Below are 17,990 nucleotides of genomic sequence, written 5' to 3'. Positions count from 1 at the left end.
GAGTCAATGTGGTGAGAGACGCATTGTCGGACTGTATGGGAGTTCCTTGATGCGGTTGCTATGTTCATCCGACATCAGTAGTTTACTTAAGGGAAAGACTCCTACCGCACTGCTGTCGGAAGTTAACCCAGAAATATGTGGCTGACCACCAGCCAATTAAGGCTCCAGGCGCTTTAATATGGTAGACAGGTACTTGCTGGCATTCAGCGACCTAGGCGTGAAAGCGAATTGCGGTCTAGTCGAAGTAAATTTTAATTTATGGATATCATATATATTTTTAGTAGTTGACGGGGTGCGCCTACCCACTTTAGTAAATATATGACAAGTGAGCGGTTGGGTTACGTAAGCCGGTGGTGTATGGCACCGCGCTTAATCCGCTCACGCTGTTAGGTAAGCTCTAGGAGCTATTTAGGATACTGGTCGCTAAACTGTTCGAGGTTCAGTTGGTGTTAGTGGTATAGATATTCGGTCCTATATGTTAGGGCGACCGAATGGTGTGGTGGCGGGAGAAATGCCAAGCAAACATTGTGTATAAGCAAATATTGTGTATAGGTTTAGATAAACTTTTCTATTTCATTATAGCATTCATCGAACAGGTTACGGAGTACAGGTTCGTAGCATAATTACTTTAGATTCATATGTATGATCCTATAAGTAAATTTAACTTGTTTATATCGTGCTGCAAATACTACCAGCCAAACAAGTTATAACAAATATATATATATAATGTACGCCGTAAAAGTATGGCATTATTTTTTTTAATTCATTATGATAATCTGTCCTGCCTACTCATGAATTGAAACTAGCTGTCTTTCTCCTACTGGAAGTTTGGGCAAGCCCACTGGTGTGACGACTGCCCACAGCAAGTACGGGCAACTGGAGACCTGAGATATTCTCCTGTCACTCTTCGTACCTCTTAGCCGCTTCTGGAGCAGTTTAATAATACAACCACGGATTACTGCCCTCATTATGAAAAGACAGAAAGTAGGACTAGGGAGTATTCCCTTACTCGTAACGGAGGCTTACGACCAGAAGTCGTTGCCTCTGTTTCGCCGCGGTGAGGCTGGTACATGTCGCAGAAATCTGTGCCTTATACGCCGCAGATGAGGAACAAGTGACAATTCTATATAAATGATGCTGAACAGCAGCCGCAGTATGCAATCAGTACGCCTTGAAACTATCGAAAGGTACACACGTATCCGAATAGCCAAAAACACCAATTGCAAACCAAAAAGCCACAGTAATCTCGACGCATTTAAGGGACCAGAGATTTTCACAACGGTTATTCCAACTCCGTAGGGAAAGACCCGCCTTGTGGCGCTTCCGGTTGCCTCCCCCTTCCCCCTCCCTCTACGTCTCTAGCCCTGATAGTAATAAGCCAGGCCTCGTTGGGATGCCACCGATGTAAATGCCTTGGTAGACACATCACTGATGTATAACTCTTCGTTGCAGGCCTCATCCGGATATCTTGAATGTCCTACATCGTTGGCCTCTCAACTATTTAACCGAGTTCGCGGAAGCATGAACCCCGCGCCTAGTTCTACACTTTATAGAGTTAATTTGTGCGAAAATATCTCATAATATTCGAGGCAATTGAATAAATAAATACCATTAAAAATGTTCGCAACAACGAAATTTGGCCCTAGTTCCCTTACTGAACTCAATTTTCTTCTGCTTTATAAGCTGCAATCTGCTCGACCAAGCGAGCCATATCCACATGTAACTGTTTGATTTCTAGCTTGGTATTCTTGTCTATGGTTTTTTGGAAGACCCCCAATAATCTCCTCAAGATTCCCAATAAGGGAAGTCAGTTCATTGTCCATTTTCCGCTCGTCTTCACGGGGAAGCTGCTTTCGTTTGCGGTCATTTTTCTTCTGGTTTCTTCTTTACCTTCTTTAACCACCTTGGCCGGCACAACTTCAACTACCACGACTTTCTCGTCGTCTGTCGTCGCTGGGATCGGTTCCCCACATTGACATCCGTACAGAAGAGTTCCAGAACCTTGGAGGTCCTAAAGGGTTCTCGGGGTCCATGCCGCTGTATGGTAGGGGTGAGCGTGAAATTAGCCCGATAGATGTGCTTGGGGCCAAAAAACGCGTAATTTTAGGCCTCACACGATATGATCAGACACCCTGTATAAAACAGATAAAACAATCAGAATAAATAAATTCAATATACGTAACTTCAATGTAATTACAAATAGTAATACTCCCGATAACAATAGCTTAATAAACAAAGCTATAATAATCGTAGTTATCAAATTAAGGTGACCACTTTAAAACTAAAATTAAACTGAAATTAAAGATAACGACGTCTAACTCTTATTTCACTCTTTAAGAAATAGATTCCCAATTGTCCACTGCAACACACACAGACCTGTATACAAAAAACAAGCAAATTCAAACCTTATTGCCTTACGGCAATAAAGTTATAAAAATACAAAAAAAAAAAAAAACACTAAAAGGCTGTCCGTTGACCAAAAATCTTCAGATATACGAAACGCAACCAATAAAAAACCACCGCACTTGCCAAACGTCCAATCCAGTACAAAAATCCTAAAAATCAAACCAAAATATAAACGAAAACACGGAGCGATATAGACTACGTCCTCTCGCAACAAAACCTATTTATGCTCTAACTCGTACAGTAATCTGAGCACTTCATTAGTGCCTGGACATCTTTCACACTGTCACAGTGTGAAAGAACGCGCATGCTGTCACAGCATGCGCGTTTCATTTTCTATATCACATACCATGGTTTAAAGCTGAATTTTATAATCAAATTTCATTTTTAGAGCAAATATTTTTCTTGAGTTTTACATTTTGGTGGATGACACACACACACATACAGAGAGAGAGCGAGAAGGACGGAGGGGAAGAGAGAGCGTGAGTTCCTGACCTACCAGCCAGAACACAAAATTTAGTTCTTAAATCAGTAAATTTTGAAAAACCAATTTTTACGATCGCTATTTCCTCAATTCCAGTCGCAAACTTACAAGCTCGTTGCGTAGATTTGACGATCGCCAATAGAAGTTTTGGTGACTGGCAGGTATATCGGATTCCGGAGGCTAAACGGAAAAAGAAAGTAAGGTATATCGGATTCCACAGCATCTCTTCGATCACATTGCCGGGTCTGCCGCCAGATAATTTGATTTGCTTGGCATTATTTGGTCGCCCTAAAGCATAAGATCGAATATCTGTGCCACTAACGGCAACTGAGCCTCGAACAGTTTAACGACCAGTATCCTAAATAGCTCCTAGAGCTTGCCTAACAGCGCGAGCGGACCTCCCCGCAGACGCACAGCTCATCAGCTGCCAGGCGGAACCGAAACAGATATTGGTTCAAATTAACATGGTTTGTGAGCACCTGAGCACGGTTTGCCCTTAAAAACGAACTTGAGACATACCATTTTTTCAGATCCCGTATAAACTTGTACAGGGATCTTCTCTTAGTCGTGGTGTCCAATTCCAGCTGCCATGCTTCCATCGCGAGGCTCTGCAGCCTCTTCCACAGACGGGAGATGGGCAACTGAACGAAATTTAGATCCGGTGCATTGGGATCACCGTTCCGCTCCGGTACTGGCCCGGCTCGAAACCGCATCCCAAATCCCTCGGTCTCCCAGCTTCTTCGCAATTTCCTCACGGCCGCCGGAACTTGCCTCTGTATGTTGCAAGTTCATATTTTTAATATAGAGATCCTGCTGACTGCCATCTTGAAATCTGGGATAACATCATTCGATTCTCTGGTACTAGTCCAATCCCCTATTGGTGCGGATGTGAACGCTAAGTCACTTTTGTAGCATAGCGGTTTCTCCGATGATGGCGGTGAATTGTTAAACGCGAATTGTTAGGATTTACATTTCTTGGCAGTTATGTAGACATTGAATGTAAACTTTCCGAAACGTTTACTGTCAAATTTTTCGATTTAAAAAACTCATCATCAGTATTCACACGGCATGATACGGAATCTTTTGATGCGTTCTTTTCAAACGCCTATTTATTACAATGTTTAAAAAACTTATATCATCCATGACAGATTGATATTTATTTTTTTATATGAGGATGCACTACTATAATATTCAACTATAATTAAATATAACATGGTACTTATTTTGTTAACAAGCGAAATTCTCATTGTATAATTATTACCCTCAGCAGTTTTTATGTCAATTATATTCTTTGGACAAAAATTGTTCAAAGTATATGATGTATTTTGTGATTCAAAACTTGTTTGTTTTCAGTTCACGAATGAATTTAATATTATTATTATTATTTTTTAAATCATAGTATAACAGGATGTTTGACATTTATTTTTCAGGCAACAATTATTTTACATCTGTAATTTTTATTAATGAGATTTATTTAAATACATTTAACTGGATACTTTAAAAATTCTTGTAGTTGTGAAAATCTGTACTTTGTTTAAACTAATTTCCATTCAACGAAAGTTTTATATTTGGTTTAAACATTTTTTTTTTTACATCTAAGTCGAGATAATGTAGTTGAGATAATGGGATTCAATTATCGGTCCAGCAACTTTTGGCAGTATGTGGTTTAAAATATTCTACGTACAATCTCTAAAAGTTTTGTACATGTAAGTTTTATAAAGAAGTGAAGTATGTATATATTGGTATTTACAAAAGTTATTACTTACAATACTCCAATTTGGTTCGGAACGCATGAGTAATTTAATCGTAAATTTGATAACAGTAAACAATGTATGACTTCTGACAACATATATAATAAAATAATAATTTCGTTATGAATTTTAATTGTTTCTATATAAAAAATAATAATATTCATAATTTTTAGCATCGCTGGAAATTTTTTTTCCATTAAAAAAAAATCCGGGCGATGATAACGCGTAGACGTTTTTCACCCTCAAAAAAATGCTGGAATTCCAGCTTATGAAAGATATTGTAGTAGTAACTAATAAAAGCATGTAAGTTGTTATTGAAAATATTGTCAAAAATCCCAAAATAAGACATTACAACAACACCAGACATCTTGTCACAATTTAACATAACTATAAGACATTTCACCTTGATCCTTGTTGCTGTTGTAGCGGCTGTTAAAAAAATTGTTCACAAAACACCTCAACTGCTACATACAATTTCATTTTGGCACCTAACCAATCATCCGCAACTGCACGTGATCGTAAAGTCGTGCAACCCAATTTTTCTGCTTTATAGGAATGACAGTTAACCCACCGGGTTGGTCTAGTGGATAACGCAATTTCCGAAATCAGCTGATTTGGAAGTCGAGAGTTACAGCATTCAAGTAGCCAGTTATTTTTACACAGATTTGAATACTAGATCGTGGATACCGGTGTTCTTTGGTGGTTGGGTTTCAATTAACCACACATCTCAGGAATGGTCGAACTGAGAATGTACAAGACTACACTTCATTTACACTCATACATATCATCCTCATTCACCCTCTGAAGAATTATCTAAACGGTAGTTACCTGAGGCTAAACAGGAAAAAGGAAGAAAGGAATGACAGTTAAATTTGTAAGAGATATTTTAATTAGGGTAATTTTTCGTGTGACAGAATAGTTATGGTAGCACTGCTAGATCACTCCTCCGGGTAACAGTGGACATGGCACCAAGCAGTTTGTGTTTAGTCCGAGCAACAATGTTTTTTACGCAGGAACAGTCTTTATTGTTCTGATTGACTGAAATTGTTCGCGAAGTGTCAATTAGATTTTTTAAATGCTTTTGCAGATACTAATGTGCGAAACAAATCCACTATATGTCGTTTATGTAATCGTTTTCGGGGATACAGGTAGTGTGCATGACCGTAAGTCTACGGGCCGTCCAAGTGTTGTAACTGACAACAGTCTGCAGACGATAAACGAAACACTTCTTCGTTTTCCAAAAAGTTTTCGAAAACTTTCATACCGGATTGGGCCATCTTACGGAAGTGTTCTTAAGGCTACTAAAGTTCTAAAATTACATCCGTAACGGATTAACCTAAGTCATCGGCTTCAAGAACCAGGTAAGAAGAAACGATTGCAGTATTGTCGTTGATTTAGAAGTTTCATTCGAAATGACATATCTGTTCTAGACAAGGATTTTTTTTAGCGATAAAGCTTGATTTTATCTTAGCGGATATGTTAACAGTCAAAATTATAGATTATGGTCTTCAGAGAACCTACTTGTGTTTGATGAACAGCCATTACATTCGCAAAAAAATGGGGTGTGGTGCTTTATCTCGTCGGTGAATTGTCGGGCCTATCTTTTTTTCGGAGATCATCACAGCTGATCGGTATCAAGAAATAATCATGCAGTTTTTAGCTTTGCTATATGCTGATGAACGTGATTGCTGGCTACAATAATAGAGAGCAAGTGCACATACGGCGAACAGCAGTATGTAGTTTCTTTCCGATTTCTTCGATGACCGGATAATTTCTGGTGGTCTCCTCGTTCACAGGACCTGAATTCTTTTGATTCTTGCTTGTGGGGCTTTTTGAAAGATAATGTGTACACAAACAACCCGCATATACTTGATGAACTTAAATAAAATATTGATACAATATTTTATTCATCAATAAAATATTGATGAATAAAATATAAAATATCACTGTTACACTGAAAAACGTCGCATATAGTTTAAGAAAACGCGTTGATCCACGGATTGAAAATCATGGTGGACATTTCCAGTACTTATTTTAAACTTGTAAGTAATACTTTTTTTATAAATGTTAATATTATTTTGTAAATTAATAAAAAGGCTTTCTGAAAACAATTTGTTGCCATTTGGGTTGCGCAATTTTACGAACGATCACCCGTTACTTGTATTTTTGCTGTTTCTGTCTTTTCTCATTATTCTACTGTTCATCATTGCTGCTATTATTACCTTTATTTGTTAAAAAAAAGTTTTTTTACAGTCTTTTTTTTCTTTTTTACGGTCATGTGTGCGAAATTTGATCCCGATCGCGTCTTATCCAGAAGGCAAATGGCGCAATATCTATGTGTAAAAATGTACTTTAATGAATGCAGTGTACTTGTCCGATCCGAAAGCAGTTGCACCAACGTGTCGACATCTGCCAACGCTTATTCGATCGCTTCAAGGAAGGCGACAGATTTTAAGCACTTCATCGCCGGTGATGAAGTGTGGGTTCATCACTACGAGCTGCAATCGTGAGAGTATGGAGTGAAAACACCCGGGATCTCCGGTTGAGAAAAAATTGAAGATTAACCGATTTTGGGGGCGCAAAATGGCATGTAATGGACTACAATCAGCAGCGCGAGTTAGTGAAAAATTAATAAACAATCTGAAGCCAGCGGTTCGTAACAAACGCCGAGGTCCACTGTCAAAGAAAGTGCTGTATGACAACGCCCGCCCGCACAGGGCCCGCCACATCGTTCAAACCATCAAGTTAAATTTTGAGATACTGGAACACCTTCCCTACAGCCCAGATTTTTCTCCCTCCAACTTTTATCTGTCTGGCCGGTCAAGGATGCCTTATGAGGTTGTCGATTTTCCACAGACTGACGTGCAGGAAGCAGAGTAAAAGTGGCTTCGCGACCATCGAAAACCTTTCTTTTTTGAAGGAATATGCAAGCTTGTGGATCATTGGACCAATTGCATTGAGAAGGGAGGTGACTGTGTAGAATAATGATGCAGACGTTGAATCCCCTTTTTTTATTTATTTTGTAAATAAATTTTAGAATGAAAGTGTAGATAAATTTTGACTCCTTATAAAAGTTTTTTTACTCGGTCATGCAAAACTTTCTACACTAATTTCGACAAATTTTTTTTTACATTCTTTCTTCTTTTTTTGTAGAGAAGGTACAATAAACCCAATATTATATGTAATTTTTCGAAAAATGAAGAAACGTGCAATTTTGAAAAAAAATTTTAGTTTGTGAAACGTGTGAATTTCTTCATTCAGGTATTACTGGACCGATTTTGATGAATCCTTTTTTTTAATAGAAAAAACCCTTCATATAGGTTGCATTGTTACAAGTTGCATTCAAAGCCGCAGGTACTGTAATATAGCCTCTAATACTGTATACATTTACACTAAATGTATTATGTTAAGTAAATAACTGTTTTTTGTGGTTTCGTTTTCCACTACAATTGGGTCAGTTGATTAATGTGATTGGTTATTAAACCTGTTAAGGGCAATTAGGTCTCTAAAAAATGAGAATATGTAGATAAATACTCTAAAAAAATATTATTTATGCTATAATTTTTATTTTAATGCAGTATCCACAAAAGATTTGGACATTTTAATTTAAACTGTAATATGTAAATTGCCCCTGATTTTTTAAACTGTATTTATGTCTCAATAGAATTGATGTTTTACAGTTTTTCTAAATTTTGTACTTGGATACATTTGGATTTGCTGTTTAACCTATAACGTACTAATAATGCATTATTTCAACAAACATGATGGAACTAAAAATTATTCATAATGGTTATTATTGAAAAGAGTTTTCAGAGTTTAAGAAATTTAGGTCACTAAAAACATACTCAAAAATAGGAGGAAGGACATTTTAAAAGTAGAGTGCTGTATCATATGCATTGAGATCTAAATATACAAGTGTTATAAATAAAATAATATTACAATGAAATCTTGCTTAATGCTTTTTCATTGAATCTGTTTCATGAATAATTGGAAATATTTTTAAGTTATATGCTTTTCTGTTTCAGAATAAAGCAACTCTGTTACTAGTAGTCAGCTGCTGCTACTACAACTTCTGTTGTTTTACACAGATTTTAGTAATCAGCTACATTTACTTATGGATAGAAAACGTAATTATAATGAATTATTTAAATCAGAGCAGAGGTCTTCTAACAACAGTTCAGGTATGCTAGTTCAATTTTTAAATTTAAAAAAGTTGAAATACAGAGTGATTCAAAGAAACGGGAAATTAAAAAAATAAAATAACGTTAATGAAAAATTTTTTTAGAAAATGAATTTTATTTCATGTAATTGTACAAATGTTGCCATTTTAGGATACATACATTTTAGTTTATTTTTTAAAGATGACATCTTGCAGGTGACCTCCTCTTCTACGTAAACACTCACGAAGTCTCTTCGTTAAAATTGTTCATGGTTTGACGTAACATCTCAACTGGAATTTCCGCAATTGCTTCTCAGATCTTTGCCTTCAGTTCTTCAGTCGTAGCAGGTCTGCTGTGGAACACTTTGTTTTTAAGGTGACCCCGCAAAAAGTAATCGCCATCTAATGTCACCATTTCGTGAAATGACACGTTGCCCAAACAATCGGCGTACAGCTGCCATCGATATTCGTGCAGTATGTGACGTTGCTCCGTCTTGTTGAAACCAGGCTGTGTTAAGAATTGGCGGAAATCTCTTATGTTGTTCCACAACAAAGGTTTCAAGCATGGCTACGTAACGAGGCAACGTCACTGTAATCGCAAGACCGTTGTCATCCTAAAAAAAAAGGGCCTATAACACTGTAAGATGACATAGCACACCACACGGTCACTTTATGGCTGTACAACGGACGCTGGTGTAGCTGCGTAGGATTTTCTTGTGCCCAGTATCTGAAATTTTGCTTGTTAACAAATCCACTGAGGTGGAAATGCGCTTCGTCTGACATCCACAGTTCGGGAACAAACTCTTCGTTATCATTTATCTTTTGAAGCATTACATTACAGAATTGTACTTGCACAACTGCATCGTTCGGTTTCAGTTCCTGGACGATCTGCAACTTGTATGGATGGTATTGCAAGTCCTTCACTAACATTCTTCGTACTATGCAATTGTAAAGATGCTGAGAGACGACGAATTGACTGATGTGGACTTCGTGTAACAGCATCTTATAAAGCTTGAACATTCTGTGGTGTACGGACGGTTTGCTCACGGCCTGGAGGTTTCTTTTTCATTGCCGAACCAGTTTCCTCGAAATTAGATATCCATGTTTTAATTGCATGTGCTGATGGAACACGGTCGTGCCGTCCCAGATTAAAATGACGGCAAAATTCTCTACACTGTCATTGTTTTTGTAAAACGCTTTGATAGCAAATGCACGTTGCGCACCACTCCAAGGATCCATGACAACTAAATGGCAGGTTAGGTTAGAGAGGCTGGCACCACTTATCAAGTGGTACCAATCGCCCACGGCTACCAACACAACTTTCAAAATTTCCCGTTTCTTTGAATCACTCTGTATAACATATTTGCCATTTTAAGTAAATTCTTTTTATTTTCTAAATTTCCTTTAAAACATTGCTACAATTTCATATAAGCATATATTAAATGTGCTTCTTTAGTTTAGAATAATATATTAACATGATTTTCTTTTAGATATATTGTTTACAGTAATGAAGATGAAATTTTGAAATTAATGTGGAAAGTACTTCATTGATTTTGGTAGTTTTGATAATACTCAGATGGAGAATACTGTGAAAGAAAAAAGTATTTTTGGGTCCTGGCCAAGAGAGCAAACTACCTCAATCTATGCTGATGGGTAGATTTTTCCAGTCATCCCTTCTTATCCATCATCTCTTCTTCATTATTATCATCATTCTTCTTCTTATTCATTGTAGAAAAAATGAAACCAAGAATTTGCTTAGTGATACAAATGTTCCCAAGAGGGCTGTGAACACTGTGGAAAATGACAGCGCCGTGGAGATTCCAGCACACCAGCAGCTGATACTAAAAAATCGTTTCAGCGATTATGGACAATCGCTGAAACACTATCAGAGAGGTTGTGGATTTGGGTCTCACCCTGCTAAATGTTCAATGCTGAGGTTGCTGGAACCTGAAGAACTAGTGCTTCCCTCTATCTGGTATACCTATGAGCCAACTCAAGGATTGTTTATCGCCTATTTGTTGATTTTTATTAAAGTCTAATGACTTTTGTGCCTTTGGATAAAAGCAGACCTTTTCCTAATCTTCCCTCAAGTACAGCTTTTCCAAATGATTCTACATATGTTTTTTTCTTGAGTAACACTCTGATCATCATTCCATGCATATTCATTGATTTCTCAGTGTTTTAGGGAATTGAAAATACCATTATGAGATCAATAGATTATGTTTGCATCTTGTTAAAATCTTACAATTTGTGAGAGTTTAAAATTCCAGATGTGAAATACACATTGAAAACTGTATGCAGTGCTATATTTTTTTGTTTACTGGAGATAATATGGATTTTGATTGTTCAGGATATACGATGTTTGATAAAAAAATGCATGGAATTTTAGTTTTTCTCAAAAAATCTTTTATTTTTTCATCAATATTGATTTGTCACTTCAAAGTACTCCCCTTCAGATATAATACATTTGTGCCAGTGCTTCGAAGCACTTCCAGCATTTCTAATCTTTGAAGCACCTCTGGAATGCAGTTTTCAGTATGGTGTTTAGCTCCTTCAGCAATCCTGTTTTATCTTTTCAATGTTGGCAAAATGTTATTCTCTCATAGTTCTTTTCAGCTTGGGGAATAGGAAGAAGTCACAGGGGGCCATGTCCAGCGAATATGTAGGCTGAGGCATCATGTTTTTTTGGCCAAAAATTCACGAACAAACAGTGAAGTGTGAGCCGGTGCATTATTGTGGTGCAATTGCCATGAATTGTTTCGCCATAAATCTGGATGTTTTCTTTGGATTGCTAATGCAAATGGTGTAGAACTTCCAGGTAGTACTCCTTACTTAAGCCATTGAAATGAAAGAACACAATGGTCAGAACCTTGAACTTTGAGCTTTTTTCAGTCTTCACTCTTCAGGAAGCTTCCATTGGGATGATTGGGACTTAGTTTCAATATCATACCAATACACCCATGCTTCATCACCAGTTATGACTTGTTTTGAGCAGTTCTTGATTGTCGTTCACTTCATTCAGCAACTCCTGAGCAATGTTCATTCGACGCTGCTTTTGGTCAAATTTAACAATTTTGGAACAAATTTTGCTACCACACATTTCATGCCCAAAACATCTGAAAAAATTGCTTGGCATGACCCAGATGATATGCCAACATCATCAGCAACCTCTCTGATAGTTTCGGTGATTGTCCATAATCATTTCCTTCACTTTTTCGATGTTGTCATCATCAGCTGCTGGTGTGATGGAATGTCCATGGTGCTGTCATTTTCCAACGTCTTCACAGCCCTCTTGGGAACGCTTGTATCACTAAGCAAATTCTAGTTCCATTTTTTACAACTTAAAAATTGCTGATCATACCAAAACACGTAAAACCTTTTCGACACCCAACAATAAACAAAACTTCCTATATGATTACCAATGTAAATAAATATATGTTAGGGAGAAGTGTACCAACACAACAAATAAAAAAATGTGACAATTGGATTTGTACAGCGTGGGAAATTAAAAACTTCGGGTATTTTTTTATGAAACCACATAAGTTACAACTAGCTTATTTTTCTGATCACTTATTTGATCACAGACTGACCAATTAAAGTCAAAACTATCTCACAATTTTTAAATTTTTCACACATTTGCTCACTTGGCCAAAACCTATCGCATGAAGAACAGTATCCATCCAGCCTATACATCGGTTGTATAACTCACAATAGTCTATACTCATTATTGATTATGTTAAATAATTAATGCTCATAATAAAAAAATAGTTTGTTTAATATTATGTGTTTAGATACTGCCCTGTATACCTCACACATGTACAACACTTGTTTTTAAAATCCATTATCTCATATGTTGTCATTTTTTATGCTTCAAAATCTACTGTGAAGTCTTGTAACTTATATAAATGAACCCACACTTCAGAATTCTAGATCCAGGTTAATAACTACTTTGGAAATTAACAGGATTCATCTGTTGAATGATATTTTTTTTTATCATATTTATAAACATTTGTTATTTTAAATACTTTGATTATTTAATATGCTTTGCATACTTTGTTGCCTGTTATCCAGTTTTTAAAAACAAAAACTATGAAACTGGCAAAAATTTACTGTCAGGTATGTGAAATATATGCTCAGATTGCTGTGAATGATGGAAAGATGAGAAATTGCGTCTGGTAGATCAGTGGAGTGAAAATGTGCATAGTGATCAGTCATCTGTGGTCAGTAATGGTTTGATGCTTAAAATGACTCAATACTTTATGACAACAGCCTATTCATTTTACTAATATCTTCTACTTCTAAAGTGTGTTTCTATCTAATATAATAATAATCATCATCATTGAAAAATATATAATTTTATTCTTTTACTGTGTTTGATTTAATCATATGTTTTCATTAATGAAATTGTTTGAAAATTTTCTTAATTTTTCAACCTTTCTTTTACTCCATATCATTCTTTTTCTGTTTAGCCTTCAGAACCACCATAAGGTATTACTTCAGAGGATAAATGTGGATGATATGTATGAATGCAAATGAAATATTGTCTTGTACAGTCTTAGAGCGACCATTCCTGAGATTAGATGTGTGATTAATTGAAACTCAACCACCAAAGAACAGTGGTATTCATGATCTAGTAATCAAATCCGTACAAAAGTTACTGCCATTACTAGGATTTGAACCTTAGAACCCTTGACTTTGAAATCAACTGATTTGCAAGTTCACTGCTAAACTAACTCGGTGGGTCACTCTCCATATCTTAATCATCTTTTAATGTATATTATTTGATTTGATTTTTTTATGTGGTTTTGGGAAATTTTCTTTTCACAATTTTATTGTTATTATTGTTTTTGAATTTTAAACATGAAATTTTCCTTGCGTGATTTTATTTAATTCAAATGTTTTAATGACTCATTTTAATTAATATTTTACTTTAGTTTGTTATTTGATAAATGTTTGGTTAATAGATTTTGTGTTATTACACGACTACCGAAAAAGGAGTGAAATGTTTTTAGGGTATATGTACATATATTTTAGGTATGTACAATGTCTGTTCAATGGAAGGTGACTGATGCGATATAAAGTAAAAGATGTGATTTATTTTTATTTTTCATTTTTTATTCAAAGTAGAATCCTTGTGAATTGATACAATGCTGGAAATGAATATAAAATTGTTCAAAGCACTTCTGGTACTCATTCGCAGGATTCACCTTCAAAACCGTGGTTGAAGCTTCTGGATATCTGAAATCGTGTCGAAATGCTCTTCTTTCATCGTCAGTTTTAGTTTCAGGAATAGCTAGAAATTGATGGAGCCAAATCAGGTGAGTTTGGTGATGATTAACCACCACTGTGCCTTTTTAACCAAAAAATTGTGTACAATCTTGCAGTTGTGTGTGCTGGTGCATTGTCACGCAACAAAGACCATGTCCCTCGCTCGCGGTATTTGTGTCTAACTCAAAGAATCCTATACAATAAACAATTCATAATCCCAAAATAATAGTCGCCGTTTACTGTTTGACCTTCTGGTACAAATTCTTGATGGATAATTCCTTTGGAATCAAAGAAAACAGTGAGCAAAGTGTTGATTTGGCTCTTCTGAATACGCACTTTCTTTGGTTTGGGTTCTTTTAGATTCTTGCATTGCAAGCTCTGATGCTTTGTGAATGGATCATATTGAAAGCACCATGTTTCATCGCCAGTTATGATTCTTGGCATGAAGTTTAGATCCATATTGTCCATTCTTTTCATATCTTTGCAGTGCTGTACTCTGTAATCTTTTTTGACAGACAGTCAGTGTGTGCAGTACAAAGCGAGCATAGACCTTTCATTTTATTAAATTTTCTTTTAAAATAAGATGGAGATTGGATTTCAACCAGTGAGATTATCGATGAGTCTCGCAGACACACAATGATCATTTCAAAGAATTTTGGCTGCTTTTTGAACGTTTTCTTCAGTTTGAACTGTTATTGATGGACCTGGCCATGGATCATTTTCAGTGCTCTTTCTGCCGTCACAAAATCTTGCAAACCACGTGAAAATATTCTTACAGCTCATTGCCTGACTACCATGAACAGTCTGAATCATTTCAAAAGTTTCTGTAGCATTTTTAACTTATAATAAAATTTAATGTTAGTCTGTTGTTGTATTATTGTTTTTCAATTGACACTTGAAATGCAATGTCTTGTATTATGTCATTACAACTAAACAAAAGATGCTGGCGCCTTGACATTTTTTGTGGTCAAAAGTTGAAATATGTCATATAACGAACGTTTTCATTCAGAAATGGTGGAGCTAGATACATGACTCAAATCCGTCACCTTTTCCATTGGACAGACTGTATATGTATGTATGTTTGTTCCACCATAGCAGCTCAACAGCCGAACCAATTTAGATGAATGACCCTGCATTGGAACCCTTACATTTCCGGGAGTGTCATAGTTATGTAAATAAATATATATATATATATATATATATTTATAAAAATAGATGAAGTAGTGGAGATTTTCCGGTTGAAGTACAAACTTTAATGAATTGAATTACTAAACTGTGTGAACCTCACTGTGTGAGGTGTGTTTGAACTGAATAATTAATAATACAGAAATTATAGAATTAAATTTAAATTAAATAAATTTAAAAAAAATTTATTAATATTAATGTACTTTCCATGGGGACTATGTGTGAGGTTAGACTGGTGATATGATGCGAGCTTGTTGTGTGTTGCGAGTCCAATCATCACCATCATCATCTGGTAACAATTGGGGTGCCCCTGGGGTGCTGTTTTGGGAGGTTCAATGGGGTGCTCTTATAATATCTCTGCAAACAATCGTCCAATTTTCAAAATTCAAACAGGGTATTTGTTAGTAGGTTGAAGGCTAACTTTTGCATCCATGAAGTATACTTGTTCACTTAATATTCATTAAAATTGAATAAATTTTTCCGTATAAAATTCAACTGCATCAAGAACTGAATGAGGATAATGCTGACAAAGAATTGAATTCTGTGAAGAAATGATTTAATTAATAAATCCAATGTTTATGAAAAATATTTGTTTCTATGACAAATTCACCTTCCTTCTAAATGATTTGTTAATAAACATAACTGCCAATACTGGAGCGATGTAAATACTCATGTTTCCAATGTTGGAAACATGCAGCATCCTGAAAAAATAAATGTGTGGGCCGGGATTTATGGTGATAACATAATCGGTCCAGTATTTATTGATGGGAATTTGACAGGTGAAAAATATTGTAGTTGTTGGATGAAGTTATTCACCCACTAATAGTGCATGCCGTAGAAAATCAGTTAGATGAGAATGGAAACATATTACTTAATAAAGACTTGCTTCACTTTTAACAAGATGGAGCGAGCATCTGCTTACTATTCACTTACTATTCACAATGGTTGGACTGAATGTTTCATGGGCATTGGATAGGTAGAAGAGGAACAGTTGAGTGGCCGGCAAGATCTGCTGATATTACAATCACTGAACATTTTTTTGTGGAGTCATTTAAAATCAATAATTTATAAAAAGATTTGTGCTAACATACAAGAGTTGAAAAATAAAATTGTAAGAACATGTAGGGAAGAAACTAAAGAAACTTTAATAAAAGTAAGATGTGAATTTCAACAAAGACTTTATTATTGTTTACAGGAAAATGGGAATCATTTTGAACAAATGATTTAAAAATTGATACTTTTATTTTATTGAGTAAAAAAATGTGTTTCATTTATTATTTCTTAAGGACTCTTATTGTAAAAACCTTCATAACAAACTTAGCTAATGAATGATTTAAGCTTTATTATTTTTTTTAACAGTTTTTATTTATGAATTAGTTTTTATTTAATTATCTAATCATTAAGTTTATCTGGTAATAAAATTTTCAACATGTTACCAGGAAAGTGTGTACCTTATTATTGGTTTTTTTGTATGTTTTACTGATGTTATAATGCTGTGTTTACCGGTAAATTTTTTCAATGCTGGAGAAACCTAAAAACACATATGTTTAACAAGAACGGATGATTTCAGATCTAATGCTTTGGGTCAGTAACACTGTATCCCAACACAACCTAAAAAAAAAAAACAACACATTTTTAATCATAACATTAGTACCATTGATCCAATTTTTATTTCATTTGTACCAAACTACTTATCATTCAAAGGGCCTTCCAATGAAGTGTCACAAGCTACATCATTAAAAAATAAGTTTTCAACCCTTGAAAATTAAGAAAACACTTAGAGCAAAATTTTGTGTTTGTAATTTAAAAATAATTTTCACAGTTTTAATCTACGGATTACGATTATTTCAAATGGTTTAAGAAGTAGTATCACATAATTTTATTGTTATTTGTTGGACAGAAATGTAAAAAAATACTACTCCAAATGGTTTTTCCCACTTACTGAGCGAAGGGGTGGGCGAATTTTTATTTTCTTTTCACCAAAATTCATTATTTTTTTTGGGTAGACAATTAATGTAATTAAATGTTACCATTACCATTTTGAATTTTTGAACTGGGGTAGATGTAGCGGAGAGGGTGGGTTCCACCCCTTTTGAAAATAATTTAAAAAAGTTTCCCCTGAGAATGGTGTACATGCCTGCAAACAAAAATATGATGGGACTGATAGCTGTTGAATAATAAATGTGGTCAACTTTTCAAATGATCACAATGAGTATTTACACACATAAAAACTCAGAAAAAGTTCCTGAAATTAAAAATGTGTACTGCAAGACAGTGAGCAAGAAAAAAAAATTGAAAATATTATACACAAATAGAATGTCCCTGAAAATCAACTGAAGTGCCCTGATTGCATAATGTTCTAGATTTATCAAAAGGACAAAATTTGAAAAAAAAGATACAATAAAGCATTTTAACAATGCTGAGTCATTTACCAACCATCTTGTAGGCAAAAATTCATCAACATTGACAATAATCAATAATATGCTACATGTATGAAAAAGACCACATCTAAACACTTTCAAACAACACCCAAAACCATACAACCACATTGTGGTGTATTTTGTTTATTTATGTTAATATTTGGTTACATTGTCTTGCGATGTGTAGGCATAATAAAGTCATGTCAAAAAAACTTCCAGGAATAACATCAGTTGATGCCTGGGTGAAAACTTTTTTTTTTTTTTGTCTTCAGTCATTTGACTGGTTTGATGCAGCTCTCCAAGATTCCCTATCTAGTGCT

At 35.4% G+C, this 17,990-nt stretch overlaps 1 protein-coding gene across 2 annotated transcripts in view; it reads left to right on the top strand.

Moving 5' to 3' along the window:
- The window catches only part of LOC142333070 (adenylyl cyclase-associated protein 1-like), a 160,148-nt gene that overhangs the window by 7,727 nt on the left and 134,431 nt on the right, over positions 1 to 17,990 (top strand). For both annotated transcript variants that reach the window (XM_075379898.1, XM_075379902.1), the window contains one exon: positions 8,664 to 8,819. In XM_075379898.1, coding sequence (XP_075236013.1) covers positions 8,753 to 8,819 — 67 coding nt within the window. In that variant the 5' untranslated portion in view covers positions 8,664 to 8,752. The remainder of the gene's footprint in view (positions 1 to 8,663; positions 8,820 to 17,990) is intronic.

The sequence above is a fragment of the Lycorma delicatula genome, chromosome 1 (genome assembly GCF_047948215.1).
Source record: "Lycorma delicatula isolate Av1 chromosome 1, ASM4794821v1, whole genome shotgun sequence".
Taxonomy (NCBI): Eukaryota; Metazoa; Arthropoda; class Insecta; order Hemiptera; family Fulgoridae; genus Lycorma; species Lycorma delicatula.
The sequence above is the reverse complement of the archived record's forward strand: the minus strand, read 5'-3'. Positions and strand labels throughout refer to the sequence as shown.